We start from the raw sequence: 27,825 nt of genomic DNA, 5'->3' as shown, positions 1-27,825 counted from the left end.
CACACTATACTTAGCAAACACATTGACAGAGTTAACCCCGTAACCCCGATCCAACGTCTGGTAGAACTAAGGGGAGGAGGGCTTCCATCCTTATTCTCCTTATCCCCATCTCTGCCCCGGCTAACAGAGCCTTACTTATTCTTGAAAGGGTAGTCTCTACTAGGGTATGTGCCCACATGAAAGCGGGGCAAAGATGGAAGAGAAGGTAACTTTATTATCAAGCTTTCGGACGCTCAAGAACACCATAAGGTGATAAGCCTTCCCACCCCAGGTTGACCTTCTATATAATACAATGTAAGAAAGATTTGATATAGACAAACTCATGGAAGTGGACCTTTTATTTCCTTGGACCAAAAAGACTTCATCGTCTGATTGAATCTTCTTGTTCCTGGATGCTCCATAAGAGGTTTTTCATTAGGCACTCTCAATATCTCATAGCAGACAAGGATAGGCACAAGCTGTTGTAAGTATCACACAGCCAAGCTAATAGGTCTCGTTAGCCATGACCGGAGGCAAGACAAAAATAGAGCTGGTATCAATCTCAAAGTTAAAGATTGACTGATAATGAGACCACAATTGTATTGCCCATGAGCCTTGAAAAAATAGATGACCGGGTTGGGAGCAGCAAACACACTTGGAAGCAAGATGGATGACCAGATATTAGATATTGGCATCAAGTGGCAGCCTGTTGTGTATGACTCTAAGAGGTAGAAAAGAAGCTTTCAAAGGTGCCCCAACTTTCCAAATGTTATACTTTCAATAGGAAGCTATGTACTGAACAAAGAGCGGCACTGGGGTCAAAGCGGAGGATATTAATGATACTGTTAAGTCTATCAATGCTGACAAGGCCCCTGGGCCTGATGGATTCAATAGGAAATTCTTTCCCCACTGCTGGCATATGTAAGGTATATGACCCCTGCGGTCCAAACCCGGTGCCGTGTTAGGTTAGGGAGCTGGGCGATAATAGTTCCTCCGCATCATAAAGCGTGCTGCCCTCCTAGGCCTTCAACACTAAGTAATCCAAGCCAACCCACATAAATGACTAAGGGTGGACAAGAATCTTTATTAGGAATCCCTATAAATTCCTTCAAGGATAATGAGGAATCCCATGATCAGATTTGCAATACAATGCATAAGATAACATTTCATCAAAAAATCTACCTCATCAGCAAACAACAAAATCCAAACTCATTACCTCATTATTTGTCCAGAAGCATGAAACGAAGTATATAATCTTGTTTCTAATAGCAGGTGTTGCAATAGCATGTAAAGACGCAACATAATATTTATCCAAATGGTCCATTAGCCACAACTGCCAAATTTTCTGAAAGTGTCACAATGGCTTCCACTACGATTAAACTTCGTACGCCAGAATGCACACACCACCGATTCCTGAAATCACGATAACCACATCAACTCAAATGACAGCTCAAGGATAGCACTTAAAACATTTTGGTAATAACAGCTAGTTGACACACGATACTTAAACCAAGATCACATTAACTGAAGATGACAGCTAAAGGATAATACTTCAAACATTTTTGTAATAACAGCTGTTTGATACATGATACTTAAAAGAAGATACTAAAAGAGACAAGGTTACCAGCCTGCCATATCTGATGCAGATTGCACAATTACTAAGAAAATATAAAGAACTTGGAAAAAGATCATCACTTACACTAAATAATAGTCACAATATATAAGATAAAACATTCAAGAAAAATTGCTCATGAAAGACCAACCCCCCTTTCCTTCCAATGTCATTATCACCAAGGCTGTCTTAACCAAAGGGATAGGGGTTTGAATCCCATAGGGGGATTAAAAATTGTTGCAATAGAAAAGGGATGCAGGATTACACAAACCTTAAGATCTAAATAATCAGCAACGTAACCTATCCCTTTTTCTTTTGGGTGCCAAAATCCAATGTCAAAATCATCAACATTATCTTAACCAAGGGGTCTGGGTTTGAATCTCATAGGGGGATATGACAATGTTGCAATATAAAAGGCATACGCTAGATAACATAAGCCTTAATATCTAAATAAATAGCAGTGGTTTAACCTACCAACAGCTCTCTATCAATCTAAGCAGGCTATCTATGGCACGTCTGTACTCCCTATAGCAGCAAATAAGAGAAAAAAAACTGATGGAACTCTGCATCCACCAGGGCTCATTTTAGAATTATCCATGATTAAGAAGTTCGTTCTACAATGTGTTACAAGAACTACTTGACAGAGCAATAGCAAAGACAATAGATGTATCCATCCAAACAAATGGGATGTTGCAGAATAAAAGAACGAACCCAGATAGGACAGTCATGTTATATAATGTAATGATAGCTCTTACGTTTGTTTGATTATGATAACCAGTACATTTCACAAACTCTAATTATCCCAATAACCATAAATTTAACCATAATTCACCAATCCAAGGCATGAACTTAATCGTTGGAATCCCTACCAAACAAGCTACTACAAAAGCAAGCTGCTGGATATAAAGCTTCCCAGAAAGCTTTTACCAGACCATCTGTATACTTCCAAATATCCTCATAATGGATACCAAACCTATATTACACTAATGGAGGCAGTTTAATTGTATACACCGAATCAATGATAATACCTCACATGGACCTGCACACACACATGATACAACATGATAAAACAAGTGCGCAAGTGTAGTCGACCTTCCATGCAAGTTCTTCTATTGAAACAATAAGCTTCGTTCGAAACTGCATGTGAAATATGTGCATCTCACGGTACATGGACCAGCTTGGTTATGCAAGGACAAATGCTGAAGAACCTAAAAGGCCATATGCCTACAGAGAGGGTAAGACCCATGAGGTCAGTCCAGCCACAAGAGGCTTGTGTCCTGACTCGCTCATTTTGTACCTGCCAAAGGCTCACCAGCTGATATGAAAAACTCTGGAAGAGAAAAAAAAGTGCAACATAAAGTTAAGATCTGCACATTTTAATTCCATGGAACTTAAAATTGGAATCCATGCCACATGAATAGGGCTGCAGATACAGGGATACAGCCATTCTTATGAAGCTTCAAATATGACCAACATATAAGGGGACATGATACAGGGGCCAAAATGGAAAATCCATGTGACAGATTGGAACTAGCTCAGGTAGACATCAATCACTGCAAGATATTTCCCTTGACATGGAAAGTTGCAGAAATATAGTCCAGCAATGGCTAGACCAGAAAACAATTTTCCTGTATTGATTTGTTGCAAAATAAAATTTGCATAAAGATCCAGATCAGGCAGGTTTCTCGAAAGATCCAATTCAGGTATCTTGATATGAAGGGTACAATTGTTGTTTTGTCTACTAGTTTATGATTATGTACATAATTGCTGGTAATATTACCCAACATAATCTATATCAGAAGAAAGAAGTCCTTGGGCAAGTCCTTAACAGTTCCTAAATTAGCTTGTATGTTAATCAGACCAGAGTTGGACCGAGATGGAAATGCCAAAAATCTGACTCGCCAAACTAACTAGCTATGAAAGACCTCTGACCAAGTGAGTTTGAGGAATGTTGCATGATACCTACCATATAATATGACTACACGAGTTTATAACTCGCCAAAAAACATACACTTCCATAAAGCACCAGCCACTTTGGCCAGTTTTTTCTAACTTAAATCAGGTTGTTTTCATCTCATCTCGGGATCCAAAACATGGTCTACGCAATTTCCTTCAATCTAGCATATTTTCTTCCTCAAAAATTCGTGATTTCTCATATTTTTTCCTTAAAGAGATCTTTGAGAATATGAAATTGTGCAAAATCTTCAAGTATTTTCCCCAGTTTGATTCTTTAGAGCTCGATTTGTTTAAGATCTTAAGCATTGTAACTAATCTCACTTGAAAAACCAATAACTCTATCTAAATGATGGAAAATGCCAAAACCTTCTTTCTTTTTCTGTCTGAATAGCCATAAGCAAATGGGAAGGTGTAATTGAATCCTCTACTGTGGACTGTCTTGGTTACCAGTGATACACAAAGTGAGTGCTATGTTGCCATGGTAATGGACTATAGATGATAAGGGAGGCAAGGTAGTGCGAGATTGGCGTTCCTCCCTAGCAGCTGGACATATCAGTTAAATTTATGCAACAAAACGATTAATCCACCTTTATTGTGTATGACAATAATAAGTTTGGCTTGGTATAATTGGAAAAAAATGCCTACGATGGCACATGATAGGTATAGACTAGATTGACCAGTCGCTGCTATCTAGTTCCGCATGCATGTGATGGTGCATTAGGATTTTTGTGGTGATGTATTGCATGACAATAATTCAAGGGCCAGCGCACAGGGGGTTCCTTATAAATAGATTACTCATTGGGCAGTCAGCGCAAGACTTCTTCAGGAATTTTTTTTTATTAACTTTATTTTTCTATCAGTAATGCTATATCATTTACAACCTCAGCTACTTTTAGAGGCTAGAAGGCCTGATAAAAGATGGTGACCAACTTAATCAAGATATTCACGATATGACATTACTTAAATCATCTCACAAGATTTCCATTGGATTAAAGGTAAGAAATTAACAAAGGCAACCTGAACAACATTGAGGATGTAAATCTAGATCTAGAAGTTGCAAACAGTCATTCATTTGAAACTGGATGTGCATAATTATTGCGAAAATGATTTTGGAATAAAAATGTAATCTAATTGTGTGGATCAATGCAATTAGGCAATTTTTCTTTGTATTTTTCCCTTGAATTAAGTTTTATTATGTAACAGAATATTACTATATTTAATTATGATTGTTGAGAATAGGTGGTTTTATGTTAAGTAATAGGTGGTTTTATGTTAAGTACTCTTATATTAGAGTCTTTTTGAAATTTTACTCTTATAAGGATTTAGATGTAATTTCTCTTTTTTGTCTCTCTCTATTTAATATAGAGAGAAGCCCTAATCAAGTTGATGTCATTGAGTTTTCTGTGCAGCCGTCTCTCTCTCTCTCTCTCTCTCTACACAGGTGGCTGCCCCTGTCTACATGGTATCAAAGCTTGCGATCTCGGGAGCGTGATTTCGAAGAGGACTGATCGTCACCAACGGAAAAAAATTTCAGACTGCGAGAAAAAAAATTATATCAGGTTTGCTGTTGCACTAGTGGGAAGATCTGATAACAGATCTGGGATGTCACCCAGATCTGTCGTCAGATCTAAGGATGGATCTTACCCAGATCTGTCGTGATCTCCTGGAGTTGTAAACAGATTTTATCTGTTTTTTTTTGGATTTTTTATCGCCTAGCGTGATTGTCTGGAGCATGATGAGTTCCTGCTGATGCGTGCATGCTGTGATTGACGTGCTGCTATTTGGGTAACGCAGCAGGCTTCTGTGCTGCTGTATCGCAGCCGAGAGTTGTTGGTTGTTCCTGCCACGCAGCAAGTGTTTGTGATATTGCGTGCCAGCCGAGAGTGTCATATTTTTCTGTGCTGATTGCGTGACTACCGTGATTCTGATTTTTTTTTGCTGCGTGTCATCGAGATATGATTGATCTATTTAATTGTTTGAAGACTGATTGTCAGTTATGCTCTATATGTTTTGGAAACAGCAGTTGTCGTATTCGTATGCTTTGCAACTGAATAGTATTGTTGGTCGTGGTGTGTTTGGGTGCAGCAATGGTCTTAACTCCCTGCTGGGGTGAGTTGTGTTTCGTGCTGTATTAGTTTCAGCTATACATTTGTCGTGGAAGCAGCAGGAGTGATTACCCGCTGGTTGTGGACTGTTTTGTGGAAACAACAGGGCTGCTTCCTTATAGTGGTGGAAAACTCTACTTAAATACTTGTTGTTCTAGAGAACAGTATGGCTGAAAGTTCGAAATATGATTCGAAAATGGAACAGATTGGGGAGTATAAGGCGTTTGCCAACCCCTTCGCGTATGGCTCTTCTGTTAGGTTGAATGAAACCAACTATGCCATGTGGTCCAGAACTTTTATGATGTCGGTATCTGGACATCGTCGAAAACACATTTTGTTGGAAGGCGAACCCACTGAAAAGTTGGGAAAATATGTTACTTGGGATGAAGATAATGACATAGTTATGTCATGGATCATGAATAGTGTTGAACCCCATATTGCAGATGGATTGATCTACTATAATTCAACAAAACTGATGTGGGACAATCTTCGTGATACATACTCACAAGAAACGAATGTGAGTCGTATCCTGCAAGTCGAACAAGAAATATATAATTTACAACAGGGAAATCAGACCTTGGCCCAGTATTATGCTTCTGTCAAAGCTGCGTTTGAAAGACTTAATGCTCACAGGCCTCTTTGTTGCTCGAAGCAAAAGGATCATCAAGAACAAACCATGGTTGCTCGTTTTCTTACAGAGCTTTCTTCAGATTTTTCTGTTGCAAAAGTTCAAATGTTGACTGGATCAGATGTTCCCACTCTTGCTGATGCTTATAATCGTCTGAGTAGACTTGCGATCTCTCTACCACAGTCTCAGCCTATAACTCAGTCATCTGCTCTTGTTGTCCCATCTAGTTATGGGCGTGGAAATATTCAGAATATCAGAGGACGAGGACGTGGTATGGGAGGCAGAGGAAAGCTTCAATGTACATTCTGTGGAAAATCTGGACATTTAGAAGATCGTTGCTGGGATAAGCATGGTCGGCCAACATCTTCTTCATCAAAGTCATATACTCCTAAAGCAAATGTGACTACTCTCGAGGCAACAAATGTACAAGAGAATATCGCTGAAAATGAAAGTAGTATCACCCTTAGTCGTGCAGAATATGATGAGCTGATAGCTCTTCGACCTCCTGTAGCTGGTGTTGCATATTCAACCGGAAATCATCTTCATCCGACTGATAGTAAGTGGGTTATTGACTCTGGTGCTTCCAGACATTTGTGTGGAAATTCACGTTTTTTCAGATCTTAAGGATGTTAAGGCTCAGCTTGGAGTCTCCTTAGCCGATGGGAGCTCCTCCCCGGTTGCTGGTCAGGGAAATATTTCTATATCCTCCTCATTACAGTTGAATAATGTTCTTCATGCCCCAAACTTTCCTCAAAGTTTACTCTCTGTTAGTTGCCTTATAAAAGAAAAAAAACTGTAGAGTGATTTTTGATCAAATGGGTTGTCATTTTCAGGATTTGCTGACGGGGAAGAAGATTGGTGGAGGCTATGAAGAAAATGGAATTTACTACCTACATCATCCAATGGGTTCTGTTAATGCTGCAGTGGAACATTCACTCAGTCCTGTTCAGTGGCATCGTCGTCTTGGTCATCCTTCATTGTCAAAACTTCGGTCTGTCTTTCCTCAGATTCCTTCTACCACATCATTTCAGTGTGAAGCATGTCAGTTGGGCAAGCATCATCGAAGTTCGTTCCCTTCTAGTCAGAGTCAGTCTAGTAATAAATTGTTTGAACTTCTTCATGCAGATGTATGGGGTCCTAGTAAGATTCCTACTAGGACTCAGTGTCGTTATTATCTTGTTATTGTTGATGATTTCTCTAAGTTATCATGGGTTTTTTTAATAAAAGAACGATCTGAAGTTCCAAGTCTTATCAAATCCCTAATTCTTGAAATAAAAACTCAGTTTGAATCTATTGTCAAGATTGTTCGCACTGATAATGCTCTCGAGTTTAAATCAAAAGGTCTGTTACAATTTTACCAAGATCATGGCATCCAACCACAAACTTCCTGTGCCTATTCATCTCAACAAAATGGGGTGGCTGAGCGAAAACATCGGCACCTCCTTGATGTTGCCAAGACCATTATGATTCAATCTAATGTTCCTGCGTTATACTGGGGTGATGCGATTACCACTGCTTGCTATCTGATCAACCGCATGCCTTCGTCTTCTGTGGGTGATCAAATTCCATTACATATCCTCAAACCTAATGCTCCACTTTTTCCTTTATCACCAAAAATATTTGGATGTGTTTGTTTTGTGCACAAACTTGGCCCTGACCGTGATAAATTAGCTGCTCAAGCTACAAAATGCATATTTATTGGTTATCCCAAAAATCAAAAGGGCTATCGATGTTATGATCCTACTTCTCGCCGAGAGTATGTCAGTGCGGATGTATCTTTCCTGGAATCCTCTCCATATTACTCCATTTCCGGTTCCCCGCTGCAGGTTGGTCCAACTGAGTCTTTTCCATTACCTATACCTCCTTTTCCTTTGGAATTTGTGCCCTCATTACCAAACCAAACTTCATCCTCTTCCAGATTTAATAATCCACCATTGGTATATGTGCGTAGAGCTCCACTTCCACAAGAGCCTTCATCTTCTTCTTCTCCTAAGGTAAGTTCTACTGACAATTGTGATCTTCAGGATGATGATAACAGGCCTATTGCTCTACGAAAGGGGACAAGACAATGTACCTTATATCCGATATCTCACTTTGTCTCCCATGCCAGAATTGGACATCAGATGAAGTCGTTTATCTCAGCCTTATCTGCTGAAACTATTCCTCTGAACTATCAACAGGCAAAACTTGATACTCGTTGGAAGTTGGCTATGCAAGAAGAAATGACAGCTTTAGTATCTCAGCATACCTGGGATCTAGTTGATTCTCCAGCAGATGCTGACATTGTTGGATGTAAATGGGTATATACAATAAAGTACAAATCTGATGGTTCTATTGAAAGGTACAAGGCCAGATTAGTCGCGAAAGGGTATACTCAGACATATGGAATTGACTTCTTTAAAACTTTTTCTCCTGTTGCACGGATGGGTACCATCCGTCTTGTTCTCTCAGTAGTTGTTCAGCATGGTTGGAACTTGTGTCAATTAGATGTGAAAAATGCATTTCTATATGGGGATCTATCTGAGACCGTTTACATGCAACAACCTCCAGGTTTCGAGGTTGAGGGGGAGTGTCAGAAGGTGTGCAGATTGAGAAAGGCGATTTATGGCTTGAAACAAAGTCCTCGTGCATGGTTTCAAAAGTTGTTTGACGTGATGTCCAGATTTGGCTTTAATAGATCAGCAGCAGATCATACACTTTTTATAAAGAAAACTAGTTTTGGCATAGTTGTTATGGTGGTATATGTGGATGACATCATTCTTACAGGAGATGATGTGAAAGCTATTGAAGCCACAAAGGCTCATCTTCAAAAACACTTTGTTACAAAAGACCTTGGGTCACTCAGGTATTTTCTGGGTATAGAAGTCGCTAGAAGCCGTGAAGGGATGGTTTTGTCTCAACGGAAGTATGTTCTTGACTTATTAAAGGAAACGAGCATGTTGGGAGCTAAACCAGCAAATATTCCCATGGACCATAAAGTTCAATTGTTTGAAGAAGGGTCAAAACCAGTTGATAGCAAAAGCTATCGCTCCTTAGTAGGAAAGTTATTATATGTAACTGTTACCAGACCAGATATTGCTTTAGCAGTAAGCAAAGTTAGCCAGTTTATGGAAAAACCAACTGAGGTACACTGGAATGCAGCCATAATGATTCTCAGATATCTAAAATCTTCTCCTGGAAAGGGGTTATTGTTCAGGAAAGGTGGAACTCTGGAGATAGTAGCCTATTCTGATGCTGACTATGCTGGATCTGTAGTAGATAGAAAGTCTACCACAGGATTCTGTGTGTTTTTGGGAGACAACTTGATTTCATGGAGAAGTAAGAAACAAAATGTGGTTTCCAGGTCAAGTGCAGAATCAGAATATCGGGCTATGGCCCAAATAGTTGCTGAATTGATATGGGTTCGCACTGTTCTTCATGATCTTCAGGTGAAGGTTTCCTCTCCAATGACCATGATGTGTGATAACAAAGCGGCAACATATATAGCAAACAATCCTGTCTTTCATGAGAGAACAAAGCACATTGAGGTTGATTGTCACTATGTAAGAGATATGATTCAAGCTGGGCATATCACTACAAAATACCTAAAGTCGGAAGACCAAGTTGCAGATATGTTTACAAAGCCTCTTGCTAGGCCAAATTTCTCCAAATGTTGTGACAAGCTGAGCATGATTGATATCTATGCTCCAGCTTGAGGGGGAGTGTTGAGAATAGGTGGTTTTATGTTAAGTAATAGGTGGTTTTATGTTAAGTACTCTTATATTAGAGTCTTTTTGAAATTTTACTCTTATAAGGATTTAAATGTAATTTCTCTTTTTTGTCTCTCTATTTAATATAGAGAGAAGCCCTAATCAAGTTGATGTCATTGAGTTTTCTGTGCAGCCGTCTCTCTCTCTCTCTCTCTCTCTCTCTCTCTCTCTCTCTCTCTCTCTCTCTACACAGGTGGCTGCCCCTGTCTACAATGATGAATGTTGTTAATAGCGTTGAGGAATAGCGAGACACAAGACCGATCCACAAAGCAGGGCATAAGCCTCTAAGCGTATAGTAACCTTCACAAAAGAAATAAAAAAGTTACAAATAAAAATAAAAATAGAGAATGCTTTGTTTATGAACTAATACTGAATAATTGAATATCAATTAGATAATCAGAATTTATCATGGTGCCATTTGCATCACTAAACCATTATTCTAGCCCTATATATAAACTAAAAGTGAAGCATTTAGTAATTCACATACAACTTCCATACATACAAAAACATAGTTAAATAAATTCTGTATAGAGGCCAGAAAGCTACAAAAAACAGAGAAACAAACATCTGAACTACCTCTATTGACAAGAGAAATAATGAAAAAAAAGGTCTAGAAAAGAGAAGAGAAAATATGTTACCACAAAGGGACGGAAAAGAAAGAGGAAGAAAGGAAAAAAAAGAACAAGAAAAAAGAAAGAAGAAAGAAGAAATAAGAAAGAAGAAAAAAGAAAGAAGAAAGAAAAGAAGAAGAATGGGAAAAGAAAAGAAAAGATGAAGAATGGAAGAAGAAGACAGGGTGGAAAGGAAGAAGAAGAATAAGAAGGAAAACAAAAGAAAATAAAAGAAAAAGAAGAAGAAGAAGAAAAGAAAAGAAAAAAAAGAAATTAAAGAAGAAGAAGAAGAAATAATAAAAGAAAAGAAGACAGAATGGAAGAAGAATAAAGGGGAAAAAAGAAAGAAAAAAGAAGAAGAAAGTAAAAAAAGAAAAGAAAAGAAAAGAAGAAATGACAAAAAAGGAAGAAGAAGAAAGGGGCAGAATGGAAGAAGAAAGAAAAAAAGAACAGAAAAAAGAAGACAGAAAGAACAGAAAAAAGAGAGGGAGAAAGAGAGAGAGATAGTACCTAGATTTTTTTTTTGGAAAAATGGAAAGCAAAAGGGAAGAAGGGGAAGGGGGTGTCCTAAAGGCTTTGACCCCTATTTGACTTGATGCCAACTGAGGTGTACACCTCGAGGCTCATGAGGCACACACCTCAAGCCATTTGTGTTTTTTTCAGCACCTCGAGGCTTTTCTGGTGCGCCTCCCTTCGAGGCACGCTTTTTGCACCCCAAAGCGTGCTTTTAACTGTTGATTATGATCTTTCCTTTTTTTTGTATTATGACTCACACTCTCTGTTTTCTTTTTTCCTTTTCTGGTTCAAATCAATGGTGGGATACAATTATTGGTAATGCTCCCACCTACACTTCATTTGCTTGTTGTATTCCAAGTCATATGTGTAGTGCAAGTGGATGTGAGAGAAATTAGAGCATCCTCGAGTACATCCTCTAGGTTATCAAAAGCATGCTTTTAGAAAACTGTGGTCAGGAAGTAGGGTGATTCTTTTGAAACGACAAGGGAAGTGTTGTCTTAAGCTAGGAATCATACTTTCCTTGAAATGGGAAGCACAATTTCTTTTTCAAGAATCACGATTTCTCTAAGAAAGGGATACATGCTGATCCTCAATTGGTGGCATTTTATGGGTGATACACACCAGTGGAGAGCACTTGACATCAAGATTCTTCCTCAACCTATCACCAGTTTATCTGTAGAAAGAGCATGGAGCACCTAAATTTGCATTCATAATGTTAAAATAAATAAGATCAACGATAATTTGGTGTTTATCCATTCAAACCTTTGACTAATAGACACGTATAATTTAGATATAGTGTCAATATCTTACAAACCATTTTACCTATTATTGACTAAATGTTAGCATTCTTATCTTGTGCCCTCATCGCAAAAGGTGCAAAAGTCACCACAAAGAAAGATCAAATAGAAAATGGGACATCAATCAAGAGCTTGTTGTATAAAAAAATATATTGAGGTTAGAAGGTGTGTTAGAGAGATTTCGATGGAAATTCACAACCCATCTCCAAATAAAAGACAATCAAGAACTCTATTGTTTTCTTTAAACATAAGTGAAAATGAGTTTGAACCCAACCAAGTATGTAGGGAAAAGCACATTAGAACGATCATCAGTTGCTCAAGGCAAGATTGATCATTTTTTTAGATGGCGGATCTAGGTGAGGTATATATCTTGTGCTTTTTCACTTTTCTACGTACATATTTTTCATAATAAATTTTAAATCTTCTAATGTTATGTGATTATTTGAACTTTAAATGAAGTTAGTTTTAAATGCTTGATTTCATTTTATGATTTTAGAGAGAGAGAGTTGCATGGTTTATGAAAAGAGTTGCATGGAGTTAGATGGTAGATGTACATGTGGAAAGGATGTTAACTATATGATCCTCATGTGGGTCACATCAACCATACACATGGATGCGACCATGCTAGGGATATATATATATATATATAGAGAGAGAGAGAGAGTTGCACGTTGGATACATGACTGTTATGAGCTACATGCACATGCCCAACTGATGTTCCCTATGATTAGATTGAGACTTACATGAGATTCATGTGATTCACATGCATCATACACATCAATGTGATTCACCATACACATTGATGTGCATGATGTTGGCTATGATTGAATTGACATCATGGATGGTTACATGATCATCATGTGCTCATGTGATTAACGTGGATGTTGCATGCACACGTCCGAAGCAATCACATGCCCACACCGTTATATTTGACATCCACCATAAAGATGTTCCTCATGTCATTCAAATGTCCAAAGGATGCTGCATGTGGATGTATCGTGTTGAAGAGAGAGAGAAAGAGAGGAGTATAGCAGTGGGTTTTGTTGAGTTATGTGGAGAGAAAGAGAATTGGCATATGTGGAATGCATAGAAGGGAGAAGTTTGCATTGGCATGCTAAGATGAAGCGCTGGATGTCAGCCATCTGTGCTATGTGTGCAAGGTCAACTTAGGTAGGTGATGCAATTTGAAATTGTTAGCATGTAGGTGTTGAGGGGCCTACATATTCTTCTTGAAGGTTGAGGATACAACATGAGCTATTGTGAGAGAGAGAGAGAGTTAATGGCGTGGCTGCAATTGGTCAGTGGTAACACGTGTACTGCATGTAAGAGGTCAGAGTTTTGATTCACCAAAACTACTCGGGTATTTGGACATAGGCCCTATGGTTTACAATTGCTAGCCAGGATGAATGACTCATCTGTCTGTAGTAGTTCTTGTGTATGAGACAAGCATGGTACAATCATAAGATCTAATGACAGCAGCAGATGAGGAATCCTGGCATTCTTTTTATTGGATATAAAAAGGAGTTGAGGGGGACCATCTCTTTCGTGGCGTACTATCAGAGGCAGTGAAAAGAAAAGAAAAAGGGCCTGGGAAGTGATGCTACATAGTTGATTAGGGGCGTGTGATGAAACGCTGGTTTTCAAATATCACCAACAATATCCACCAAATAGATACAAACGTGAACAATCACCAAAGAACTCACAATGGAGTTCACTCACAACCCACGAAGGGATATGCTCACAAAGCCCACACAAGGGCACACACGAATCAAAATAATGTCTTTATTAATGAGAATAATGCAAGAAAGCATTACAACAAATGTGAGGGGTTCACCCCCTTTATATACAACAAGAGATGCTCAAAAGAGTCATTGGAGCTAGTCAAACCTATTCAACTCTAGGTTGACTAAAACTATATATATATATTTTAACACTCCCCCTCAAACTTACACTATGATAACCAAAAGTTTGCCTAAAAGAAAGTGAAAATGGGGAACATCGAGAGGTTTAGTGAAGAAGTCTGCCAACTGGTACTCGGATGAGACATAAGACAGATCAATAGTGCCATTTAGATGCTCTCTCGAACATAGTGACAGTCCATCCCGATGTGTTTTATGTACTCATGAAAGGTCAGGTTGCTAACAATGTAGATGGAACTTTTGTTGCTACAACACAGTCGTGATGCTCCTGATAATTTGAACTCCCATATCAACCAATAATCGTCTAAGCCAGACTACCTTCATCGTTGTTATAACCATGACTTGGTATTCCGCTTCAGTCAAAGAGAGAGATTTGTTGCTTCTTGCATCGCCACAAAACCAGAGATTCACCTAAAAAGACACAAAAGCCCGTGGTTGAGTGTGTTATTAAGATCACCTCTCCAGTTAACATCAGTATAAGCAGTTAAATCTAAAGCAGATGAAGCAAACAAGAAAAGGCCTTGATAAATAGAATCCTTAATATATCTAATAATGCGTAAAACGACTCTCATATGAATAGAAGTAGGAGTATGCTGAAATTTACTAGTTGTGTGCCCAGTATATGCTATACCAAGTCTAGTAATTGAGAGATAAGAAAGAGCTTCAATGAGTTGTCTGCAAAGAGTAGGATTTTCAAGTAGTTCACCATCATTGATTCTTATTTTTGCATTGACAACCTCGAGAATATCAACCTTCTTGTCATATGTGATACTAGACCTGAAAACAACATTAGGAGCAAATTTAGACTATGTCAATAGATATCCTCTAGGGGAGTACGAGGCTTCAATTCCTAAGAAATATTTTAAAAATCCTAAATCGGTCATTTCAAAATGATTTTTGAAATGTTTTTAAATATTTTCAACACTATGTTTATCTCCTTCGGTGATTATCATATCGTCCACATAGAGAAGAAGAAGAAGAATACTTGCATCAGAAATCTTAACAGACAACGCAATGTCAGTCAGACAAGATTGAAATCTAATATCAAGCATGACCCGACTAAACCTATTATACCATGCTTTCGGTGCTTGTTTAATACCATAAAGAGCTTTGCCCAAATGAAGAGCTTTTCCCTTAGAAATAGTTATATCAGGTGGAGCTTCCACATATACCTCTTCAACTAGGTTTTTATTAAGAAATGCAGTTTTGACATTCACTTGGTATATAAGTCATATTCTAACAGAGGTTAAAGCAATTAAAGTCCTAACGGTAGTAATCCTAGCAATTGGGGAAAACATTAATTCATAATCTAGGTTATATTCTCGAGAATAGCCCTCGGCAAGTAACCTAGCTTTGTACTTTTCAAGAGTTTTATCTGTCTTGGTTCTGAATTTTTACATCCCTGAACATGTCTGCAAATTTCTGCATGCATATGCTGTGTATTTTTTGTGTTCTTGATACTTAAAACTGAATTTCTGTATCTTTGAAGATGTCTGCAAATTTATGTATGCATATGCTATGTATTTTTGGTGTTCTTAATGCTTAAAACTGAATTTCTGCATCTATGAATATGTCTGCAAATTTCAGCATGTATACCATGAAGATTTTTATCATTCTTGATGTTTAAATCTAAGTTTATATATCTCTGATCATGTCTGAAAATTCTAGCATACATGCATACCATAAAGATTTTTGTCATTCTTGATGCTTAAATCCAAGTTTATGAATCTTTAATCATGTCTGAAAATTTCTGCATGCATACATACCAATAAGATTTTTATCGTTCTTGATGCTTAAATCCAAGTTTATGCATGTCTAATCATGTCTGAAAATTTCTGCATGCATACCATGAAGATTTTTATCGTTCTTGATGCTTAAATCTAAGTTTATGCATTTCTAATCATGTCTGAAATTTTTTTCATGAATACCATGAAGATTTTTATCGTTCTTGATACTTAAATCCAAGTTTATGCATCTCTAATCATGTCTGAAAATTTTTACATGCATACCATGAAGATTTTTATCGTTCTTGATGCTTAAATCTAAGTTTATGCATCTCTAATCATGTCTAAAAATTTCTGCATGCATACCATGAAGATTTTTATCGTTCCAGGTGCTTAAATCCTAGTTTATGCGTCTTTAATCATGTCTAAAAATTTCTGCATGCATATCATATATATTTTTATCGTTCTTGATGCTTAAATTCAATTTTCTGCATCCCTGAATGTGTCTGCAAATTCTTGCATGTATATTTCATGTATTTCGGCATTCTTGATTCGATTTACAACATATGTAGTGCATACATGTGCTGGCAGCGTTCTTGATAAGATTCCCAGCAGCATATTTGTGTACACATATGTTGGCTGCGTTCGTGATAAGATTCACAATAGCATGTTTGCGTACACATGTGCTGGCTGCGTTCTTAATAAGATTCGCAACAGCATATTTGCGTACACGTGTTGGCTGCATACTTGATGAGATTCGCAGCATATATATATATATATATATATATATATATATATATGTATATATATATATATATATGTATATGTGTGTGTGTGTGTGTTGTCCGCATTATGGACAGAGTCACAGCAACATATACATATGTATAAATGTTGTCCTATATTGTTTACACAAGATGCAATGCTTGTGTTGTTTGCACATGCTGCCCGCATATGCCGTATGCATATGCTGTCCACGCATGTGCTGTTTGCACATACTGATGTATATGTTGTCTACATTATGCTATTTGCATTAAACTGTTTATGCTATGCTATGTGCATTATGTTGTTTGCGTGTGTTCTTGAACAGATTCATAGCCTCACACACACACACACACACACACACACACTTTGAACATGAAATTTTGGCATGTTCACTGAAAAATCTTGCAATGCTAATTTATTGTGGTAATGTTTAATCCATGTATAGGTTATTGAGGGTTGTAAGCATGTGTTGCTTATGAAATATTAAATTGTGGTTTTTATAATACAAAATGATTTTATTGGAAACTGGTTTTCCTAAATTAATTCCACTATTGAATTTGATGGGAGCAAGGACCCGAATTTGTTATTGCATGAAGATTTGCATAATTGTTCTGATGTAAAGAACTCCTAATTGATTAATATGGTAAAAAAGACTAAAAAGTGTAATAATTTTCTTCTCAGGTGTCCCTCTGAAAGGGTGAAAACCTTGGATGGCGGTCATGGGGGTTTGAGGATACTAAACACCGTATGTATTTATTGTCCACAAGAACCCAATGTTTGGTTCATGTTCCTAGCTACGGTTGTAAGGAACTTTCATCCATTTTGCCTAGGGTGCTGTTGTTGACTCACTTGTAGTTATTAATATACCAAGAAAGTGACTTCAATGGTTATGGATTTTCATTAATATCCCGACATTAGGTGATGATTCCTAATGTTCCGATGAATGATGAGAATTCATGATATCGATCGGGGAACAAGTATAAAACCCAGTAAATAAAATACAAATTGTGTGTTAAGCTATGATGGAGAACTACCTTAAAAACTTAAACCATTTTGAGTATCCACGGGTTTGTAAGAAAGTGAAAATTAAATTTGTGTGCATTAAATAGGGAGATACATGCAAAAACAATTCTGATAAATTAACTTAAAAAGTTATTAATGCATGTTGCATTGATTCATGCATCCCTAAATGTTTAACATTAATTTCATTCATCTTTAAATGTTTGATTTAACATGAAATTGTTGAGTGCTTTCTTGAACAGCTTAGATGGTAAGTTAGTTACAATGATATGTTACTTGTGATTCTTCTTAAACTTGAGTTTGAATTACTTTATGTTATTTCTTTGCTGTTGAAAATTTAGAGGGCCTCGTACGAGAACTTCGATTCTTACTCATTTTAAAAAAAATGTTTTTCAGGCACTGAGGCTCCATGATGATAAGACTGATTGGTTGGAAGACTCGAGGTTTATAGTTTGGTGGCCCGGCTTCTAATGTGCACGGAATTGGATAGAGTTGATTTTTTAATTTATGAACTTTATGGACAATATTTGATTAAATAAATGAATTCCAATTCATGGTTTAAATTGATTCTATGTTTAAAATGGTTGATGGGTTGTGAATATTAAATTTGTAATGTATCCTCGGCCCTTGAAAGGTTTTCCGCAATTGTTTAGATTTTTTTTTTTTGCATTTTTCAAGGGTCAGTTGAGGTTGTTACAATTGAGGACAAACAACAACAACAACAACTACGCCTTCATCCCAAAACAATTGGGGTCGGCGATATGAACCAAAAAAGAAAATCATTCTGGGTCTTCCACATGAATCCTCCTCCAATCATTTCTATCCAATGTCATGTCCTCGGTGAGGTTCAAAGCATTCATATCCTTTCCTATCATCTCCATCCATGTCTTCCTAGGCCTACCCCAATCTCTTTTAACTAATATATTTTCCCATTTCTCCATCCTTCTAACTGGAGCATCATTAGGCCTTCGCCGAATATGTCCAAACCACCGTAAACGATTGATGACGTATATATGAAATGTTCCTTTAAAATGAAGTTAGGTCTTCTTTAAACTACATCGGGATCACGTTCAAAAAACTAAATGGGATTTTGCTTGTTCTCTTGGTTTTCAAGTTTTCATTAAAAAAGAGATTACATGCTCGGCAAACTCACCCTTCCAATAAATACAAATCATGCATGGTTATGTTGGTGGTTTTGTTTGAAAGATATTTGTATGTTGTTCAACGTGTTGAATAGTTTTGGAAGTGTGACGATGTGTGTTAAGTATTTCGTGGGATGAAAGTGTGACATTGTATGTTAAGTATTTTGCTGGATGCAGCCTTCATCACGTTACCATACAGATCTGGTTTGGTTGCTCCGAGCGATAATCTAGTGATCAAATCAACTATAGAATCCGAGAAAGGTCGTTGTATTAACTGATCAGACACTTCTCACACACCACACCACACCACCAAATGATCCAACCGGCTGGTACCTGCATATTGACATCCACCATGAGCATTCTTCCTTGCATCCACGAAGCACATGGATACTCACATAGGCATACATCTCCAAATTTCCCCATATAAACCTAACCAAACCACCATCCCACCTTCTGTTGTCCCTCACCATGAATCTCTCTCTCTCTCTCTCTCATCAACCAACAAGAAGAATGTGAAGGCCCGTGAACACCTACATGCCAACGATTTCAAATCACATAGCCTACTTACATAGACCCTGCACACATAGCACAGATGACTCACATCCGCTCCTTCATCCTCTACGGTGGATGTAATGCAACACTATTTGGGCATGTGATTGCTTCGGATCTATGCATGTAACATCCACGTGAATTACATGAGCTCATGATGATTGTGTAACCATCTATGTTGTCAATCTAATAATAGCAGGATGTCAGTCTAATCGTAGCTAGGGTTTATACGGGGTACCCAACATGGCTCCAATTTGAATTCCCGAGTATGGGCATGAACAGCACCGGCCCCAACCCTACCTGAGCAATATGTGAGCAGGGTTTGGTCATGATTTTTGCCGGGTATCCGACCCGGCATTTTTACTGGGTACCCAAACCCAAATATTTTATATGTATTTTTAATAAAATAAATTTATGAAATTATGCAGGTCTGGGTTTGGGATTCCATTTTTTTGACCCGAGAAAACCCGAACTCTGCAATTTGTTATTTGGGTGGGTTCAGGTATACCCTGATGGGTCGAGTACCCAACCCGTTGATAGCCCTAGTCATAGCCAACTTGATGTGTATGCATCGCATCAATGTGTATGGTGCATGTGAACCACATGAATCTCATGTAACCATTCATGTGATGCATGTTGTGGATGTGAACAACATTACGATCGTGCAACCATAGCTAACATCATGGACATCGATCATCCAACCATCCATGCTCTCAATCTAAATAATACATAGAGCAAAAAAGCATAACCTTAACAACAGCTTTACAATAGAGGAATCGCAAAATATATACATAGAACAATTTGAAACTAGATAAACCTCAAAGAGGAAACCCTAGCTCCGGAACAAAGCATCAAAATCAACGCAAATAAACAGAAATCAGCAAACACGCGAAAGGAAGGCGAAGATGGAAGCGATAAGGAAAGAAACAAAGCGAACCGTGGATTCCTCAGATTTTGTCGATGTCCTCGTCCTCGAACTCGAGGTAGTCGTCGGCGCCGCCGTCGTCCTCGTCGTCGAGGCCTCCGGTGATGCCCTCGTTGAGGCGGGTGCTCTCAGGGAGCTCGCCGTAGGCCTTGAGGAGCCTGGCCTCGTCGGGCATGTACTTGAGGATGACGTCGGCCTTGTCGTCCTGGTAGTCGCGGAGGCCCACGAGGACGATATCTCCGGCGGCGATCCAGACCTTCTTGTGCATCTTGCCGCGGATGTGGCAGAGGCGCTTGGAGCCATCGATGCACATGGCCTCGCACCGCCCGTTCCCAAGCATCCTCAGCACCTGCGCGTACTCCTGCCCGTCCTCCTTGAACACCAGCTCCCGCTTTTCGTCGTCCGCCTCGTTCTTTCCCCTCTTCCTGTTCTTCCCTCCCTTTCCCTTGTTCTTCGGCATGCTTCCTTCTCTCTCTTCGCCCTCGCTGCTGCTACCGGCGGTGGCGCTGCTGCTTCTCTCTCTCTCTCTCTCTCTCTCTCTTTTGTGGGTGTTTGGTTTCAATTTGGGGTTGAGTTTGCGTGAAAAGCACGACGAAGACACGCAGAATCAACTTTTTCGTGTGGCTCTCCTGTAATTTTTCTATATATTAGGTTTTGTTCCGTACCTCGGGTCGTAAACCACATTCGATTGTTATCAGAAGTGGATATGGTGTTAATTTTTTTGCTACCGAATCTGACAAATATCAAAATCCATATATGTGTAAAAAAGCAGATTTGGTATGAGTTTTTTTCACCGTCCGAGTTCGAACCGTATCCGATTAGTGGAATATGGTATTGGCCACATCCAACCCAAATCCGAACCGCTTACGACCCCACTTACTTGTTAATGAGCCTGTTTTAGGAAGTAAACTGTCTGGTTTTGGATTGGATATCAAACTGAATTAGAGTAGGTTTTCGCGATTCTTTAAAGAGAATCAAGAAAGATTTCCGTAAAGAGAATGAGGCTGGTTGCTAATCAGACTTGGATTCCGTTTCAGATTTTTCATAATTGAACCTGAATCTGAACGGAATTCTGGCCCAAAGTCCAAAAAATCCAACCCGTTTACATGTCCAACAAGGGCACATACCCTCCTTGGATCTAGATTCCTTATTGCTTCTCTCCATCCAACTTTGAATACTATTACCTTAGATCAAACTATATCCAATTGAGTACGACCCATTAATATCTCTAAATAGGTTGGGTTTGGCCCATTTCCTAATGGGTTTGGGCTTTGAGGATGACCCAGTGGAACAATGGAAAATGATTGTGCTGTACAAAAAATATGACCTATTTTTCATAATGCCATGCAATGTTGGCTATTCTCTTCATGTCTAAAATCATAAATACCCAACTTCACTATGACATTTTTAACCCTTGCACATGTGAAACTGGCGAAGTTAGCGCGATATATTATTTCTTCTCGATTAACACAAACTCTCACTTAAAAGGAGTTCCACATGTTTTTTCTTGCAGACATCACGAAGGTCGCATAAAATTTATGTGTGAACTTCGTGTTAATCTCAAACTTTGAAACATCGCATATATGTCACGAAGTTCGTGCATAATATGTGAACCTTGTTTTACTCTCAAACTTCATAACATCGCACATATGTCACAAAGTTCGCCTAAAATTATTTATGAACTTTGTGAGTATAAAAACTGGAACACTGCAACTCAAAATTGGTTCATATAAAATTTTAGGGTTATTTGTAGTCTCCAGCAAGCGGTCTCCAACCTACATTTCGACAAAAACTTTTTTAGCAACTATTTCGGTGGCACTTCATTCTCAAAATATTCTAGAATCGTTGATGATGATTTTTTTTGGTAAGCATATATTTAACGGTTGAAGTAGTTTTTTTTTAACATAATTTTTTTGAAACACGAGACAATTTGTATGCTTCTATTCTATGTTGTAGATGTTTATATGTATATATTTATTTGTGTTTGGTTGTTGTAGAACTTTTTTTTGTATTTTTTGTAATAACTATTTAGGGTTTACTATGTTTATGCTTTTTTTATATATAAATATTATGTATATAGATGTCCTTTTCTCACGTGCTAGTTTTTTAAGATAAATGATATATGTTATATAGTTGTTATAGGCACCTAATGATGGCCTTTGAAAGTGTTAAAATATATTATTGTAGCATTGATTACCCTACTTGGAGATTTATAGTGGTCTCCCAAAATAGTAGCTACAAAAAATTTATAGCTTTGATATTTCTTAGAATTTGCAAGTTAGTGCCAATGATAAAGCTAAGTACAACTTTTAATTTATGATTGGGATACAAGTGAAAATTGTATTTTTGCATATATGCTTAATCTTGAATGTTGGAAATGCAAGAATATTGAATGCATAAATGGGTCAAAAGTGATAGATACGATAAATCATGACTTAGTTTATGCAAGCGAATAATCAATTAGTGGTAGTAGTGGGGATGATATCGTTGATGATGACTATACCATGTTGGTGAGAGAGGACAAAGACAATGATAACGTGGGATAAATAATGGCCGATGAAAGTGATTCACGAATGACATTTGAGAAGTTGAAGCCTTGGTATGTTATAGAAGTTATATGAACATTTATTGGACATAAGAACTATTTTATGTTTTTACACAAATGAGACGTTGAATACGTTCTCGTTTAATGAATTCTTATACAATGAAGAGCAATTAAAAACCATTGAAGCAGAGACATCTCATTTATATGAGTAATTGCATAAAAAACACTTAATGATTGTGAACAATTCTAATGGCTAACAAAAAGCTCAAACGATCGGGAAATTGTTGTCGGCAAAAGGTTTAATAGTCTCCAACATTATCGTCGATATTTGAAATATCATGTGATAAAAAATAAATATAAAACAAAATTCTTAAAGAATTACGATAACAAAGTCATTGTTGTATGCACGAGATTGAACCCACATACTACAATCGTTTACCTATGGAAGATTCAGTGAAGAAGTATCAAAGTGAGTATACATGTGGTGGATCACTGACCGACTTTGTGGTGGAAAAGGTGTCATCCAACTTGATTTCAAATGTTATTTACAAATGCATGCACAATAACCCAAACATGACTCGAAGAAAAATCATGAATGACAGTAGTCGTGAAGAATGAATGGATGTCACTTACAAACAAGTATGGCATGGACGGGAACAGACTAAGTGGGTGATTTATGGTTTATTCGAAGAGTCCTTCAGGATGATTCTCATCTATTTGGATTATTTGATGAAGGTTAACTGGTTCACTAGGGTATATTCAGACCAATCAAAATGATCGATTTCAATATATGTTCTTATTCTTTCGTCCAAAAATTGATAATTTTTTGAAAAGATGCCCTCTAATTCTTATAGTAGATGACATTTTCCTAAAAGAAAGATATGTCGATATATTGTTGTTAGCCGATGGTATTGATTTTTATAGTGAAATATTTTTGGTAGTATCTGCAGTTGTTGATAATGAGTCAAAAGATTTATGAGAGTGGAAGAACTCATACGCTACGACGAATATAAAGAGATATTAAAGCTTACAGTTATCTCTAATAGGCATGAAGGTCTAAAGTATATTGTCCCCCACACATGACCTATATGTCACATTAGATATTGCATGAAGCATTTGACATAGAACTTTTCTAAAAAATTTGGTTCACTACTCAATGCACTTTGGTGGAGTGCAGCTTGAGCAACCACAACACAACAATATACTTATTTTCTTCAAAAAATTTAGGAGCTAGACGAAGCTGCATATAAATATATTGCCATTGATCTGAAACTAAAACATTGTGTTAACAATTACTTTCCAACGAAAAGATATAGGTGTTTAACATCGAATATAGCAAAGAACTTCAATGTGTGAATTATTGTCATACGTGATAAGCTGCTAATTCCTCTTATTGAAAAGTTTCATCTCATACTAATGAAACTTTTTGAGAAAATAAAGAATGTTCAACAACATATGACAAACATTGTGGTGCTGAAGGTAAAAAAAAAAGGTATAAGAACTCTCGAAAAAGGCACAACAAGTACGTGTACAAGTAATGCATTGCCACCGAAAGTTGTACAAAGCATACAACTAATCTCACAATTGTAGTGTTGATCTTCAAAAGCATATATGCTCTTGTCAAGAGTGGCAAGTTAGAGAAATTTCATGCAAACATGTGATTGCATGTATTTTGTACGATAAGAACTTACCATAGGATTATTGTGAGAAGTTCTTCATAATTGAATCTTATTTATACTTTTAAGTTTATTGTTCTATCCTTAAAAGTGTTCTTAATACTTCTTAAAGACGGAACGGGGCAGCCTTGTGCAAAATATTGATGCATTTATACCTTTTTGTTAACATGGTGTGCATTTTGGTATACACATCATTTATGGATTTGTTCTAGAATTTGTTCTTCCTTGGATTTACCATTACATCAACGACTACCTCATATTTGTATCAACTACATATATAAGCTTTGATATAATTTTTTTTGCTTCAGTACCTTGTTGTTAAATACAATTTTGGTTAGTGAGTTTAATATCTAATTTTGTTAACTTGGATTTTTTGTTTGTTATTGTATGTAAATTTGCTTGTTGCAATATAATGCATTAAAAAGGTTAGCTTTAATTTTTTTTTTACTTTTTGTCGATTAATTTCGTGCTCCTTTCTTTGTTCTATTACTAATTACTCTATATAATTTTTTTACAGTGTATTTTTGGCTTTGGGTTAACTCTTTTTCCTTTTTTTTATGTTTCTGTGAACTTCTAGATTATTGAAGCTTCTTCTACTTGAATTGCTTTTTTTCTTTCTCTTCTCTAGTGAAATGAAGTGAAGAGAATTTTATCAAGTCAAGATGTATTTGAATGCATGTGTATTGCTCTAAGAGTATTTCTGGATAGATCACACCCAACTATATTTTATGTTAAACATTTTTAGATTCTCTAATAATACCTATGATTAGTGTCAATGGTAGATAGGGGTTGGATTAGTAATGAAAGGTATTTTAATAATGTAATGCCCTGGATTTTCAATTTAAAATATGTGAAAATTTGCAACCACTTTTTTTTAAATACAATCAAACTCGAATGAGAGGGTCGATACACAATGAGAATAGTTTTGGTTTTCGAATTGGATAACCTTTGGGTGGGTTACAAAGGCTAAAAACAATAACATTGGTCTGGGTCCAATTTTGGTTTGGACTTGGATCCAGGTCCACACACAAACAATTTCATCGAGAATCCGAATCTATAAGAATTAAAGTAAAGATGTAATATCATTCCATCAAAGCTTAAATGTATCTAAAATCATTGGACCATGTTCATACAACAAAATCACAATACATTTCAATCTAATTGAGATACAAAAGTCTTAGGATCGATAAAAAGATAAAAATATGGTCCCTGGCCTCACCACTACATCGCACCATCGTTTATTCATCACTTGTATTCCCATAAAACGGGGTCAGGCTCTTTCGAATAGGTAAGTTTAAACCAATAACAAAAAGATTGCACACGCTAGAGCATTCATCACAATCAGAATATCACAACTCAATAATTTATTATATCATGATATAACAAAAATAAAGAGGAAGCATCAATCTCTGCACTAATGCAAATATCAACATACATTTCCACATCAATGCATATAATAATTATATATCTTAACAATAAAACATAAATAACATTTTATGAATCAATGCATATCTTGTTCTTCTTTCTTAACATCCACGAGTACTCGGGTGTAATCATAGTATCTAATGAGGTCACAATGGGTGTTTATTATTCTACATGAATTCTTTTCCTCAAAGTACCTAATAAACTAGATATCCAAAGCGGGCAACTCATGGCTAAGAAAATTACCGCAAAGGCTAGACATTCAGTAAGGATTGCAATCTAAGACTATCTGCAATAGTAGGGGTGTATCACCTATGACACATAGATAACCCCAACCTTTCTAACACATTTCTATTATTCTCAATAGCGAATGTCCCACACACCAGTCCATCGACTCTTATACTTGTCTATCTGCCAAATATGGTTCGTAAAACAGGGTGACCTAAGGTCAAGAGACGAAGAACAAAATACTAGGATGTTGTGTCATACAAGTGCAATGTATGTGGTGTGGTCGGCTACAACAAGTGAAAGCACAAATAACAATGTAGGGTTTCACTAGAGTTGTTTAATAAATTGCTTTTTTATATTTATCTATTATTTTTTAGTGAATTGTTCTAATATCTTATGTCTTCTATTTATATGTTATGTAGAGTAATAATGTATCAACATATAAAATGTGGTAGAAAGAAAACCAAATCTCTGTCTAGCTCATCTCGAAGTGAAGAACTAATTGTGGCGCCTCAGGTATAATCAATGTTTCAAGTCATGTGTGTATATTTTTTTTAATGTGAGGATTTGTGTTTATATACAATTTTAATTGGTGATGAAAATAGGGTAATGAGGATGGAGCAACTATGCCCGTGAAAGAATATAATTTTAGTGAAGCAAATCGATTGGCAAGTGACGTAAGTGTTAGGCTTGCTCATTTCTATAGTTGTTCTTACGTTTGTATGTAGAAAACGTGAGGTTTTCGTTGTTTTTATGCCGACTAATTCATACTAACTAATAAATGACATTTCTTTCACAGCAAATGATCACAACTAAATGGTAGAAAGATTGGGCAACTTCGTGTTTGGAGAAAAATGATTTACCATATTAATTCTTTAATACTGACAAAGTATTTGTTGGACAACTTTGTATACTTATAAAACTTAAATTTCTACGTACACAATGACCTTAAACTCAATATTTGTTGAAGCCCTTAATTGTTATCAACTGGGGCAGCTACCACTAAGTTATTTGAAAAATGGACATGCAGGAGAAAGTGTTCAAGTTGTACAATTCTATTGAGTCTACGTACTTTGTAGATATGAACGTCAAACAATTTATACAATAACATTATTTGTTTTGGCTCTTTATTACATAAGTTTGTTAACTCACTTGTTTGTTATGCACTTTTTTTAGGTTAAACTTTTTGCAATGTGGTTTAGCTGTAACTGTTAAAATGATTGGACAACTGAGGTCATGGAGGGTATTATTCAACAGAAAAGCAAGTAATTTCTTTCCATATGTCTGTTAACTTTTGTTGTGTGTTTCGTATATGTACATGTTCTTTATGACTTAGTCATACGTTTGATTGTAGTATATTTGTCCTCACTTACATGAAAAACTTGGCAAAAAACTAGACATTAAACTTCACAAAAGTACATGTTTATATGTCATGCTCTTTTCACTTTTTTGGGATGTAATCTACAACTACTTGTTTGCTAATAACCTTTTTTTTTAAATATTGGGACAAAGTCTCGTTGGCGTATGATAAAATTCTATAAACAACAAAAGAAGAAGGCTTTGGAAACTGCCAAAGAGAAGGATAAAGCATAGCAGAAGGGAGATGGTACAAATAGTGAGGCGTCGGTTGGCAAGGTCGTGAAGTGAACACTTGCAAAAATTTTATTTTGATTTGTCAATTTATAACTATAATTTATATGAATTCAATATTGGAACATAGTTTGTAAATTCATAGATTTTGCATGGATTTGAATTTGATATGTCTTGTAAATGATATGTTTTGTATGAATATAAATTTGTTAAATGTTATGTAAATTCATAGTTGATTTTGTAAATATTTCTGTAATTTTAAATTAAGCAAGTTTCAATTATGTAAATGATATGTTATAAGCAAGTTTTGATTCTGAAAAAAGAAGTTCGCAACAAATATATAAAAAAAGAAAGTTCACAACAAATATAT

General features: G+C 36.7%; 1 protein-coding gene and 1 pseudogene across 2 annotated transcripts in view; both read right to left on the bottom strand.

The window, feature by feature from the left end:
* Positions 1-1,303, bottom strand: part of LOC149813022 (serine/threonine-protein phosphatase PP-X isozyme 2) — an 87,482-nt gene extending 86,179 nt beyond the window's left edge. Inside the window, exon 1 of the mRNA XM_089992507.1 lies at positions 1,196-1,303. Coding sequence (XP_089848633.1) covers positions 1,196-1,303 — 108 coding nt within the window. The remainder of the gene's footprint in view (positions 1-1,195) is intronic.
* LOC149813021 (eukaryotic translation initiation factor 1A pseudogene) lies at positions 1,179-20,541 on the bottom strand (annotated as a pseudogene). The gene is made up of 2 exons (XR_016428380.1): positions 20,007-20,541; positions 1,179-1,392 (listed from the first exon to the last, which is right to left on the bottom strand). The product of XR_016428380.1 is annotated as a eukaryotic translation initiation factor 1A pseudogene (transcript).
* Between the last annotated feature and the right edge of the window lie 7,284 nt (positions 20,542-27,825).

The sequence above is a fragment of the Nuphar pumila genome, chromosome 16 (genome assembly GCF_984573655.1).
Source record: "Nuphar pumila chromosome 16, dmNupPumi1.hap1.1, whole genome shotgun sequence".
Lineage (NCBI taxonomy): Eukaryota > Viridiplantae > Streptophyta > Magnoliopsida > Nymphaeales > Nymphaeaceae > Nuphar > Nuphar pumila.
This window is presented reverse-complemented; position numbering and strand designations above follow the sequence as displayed.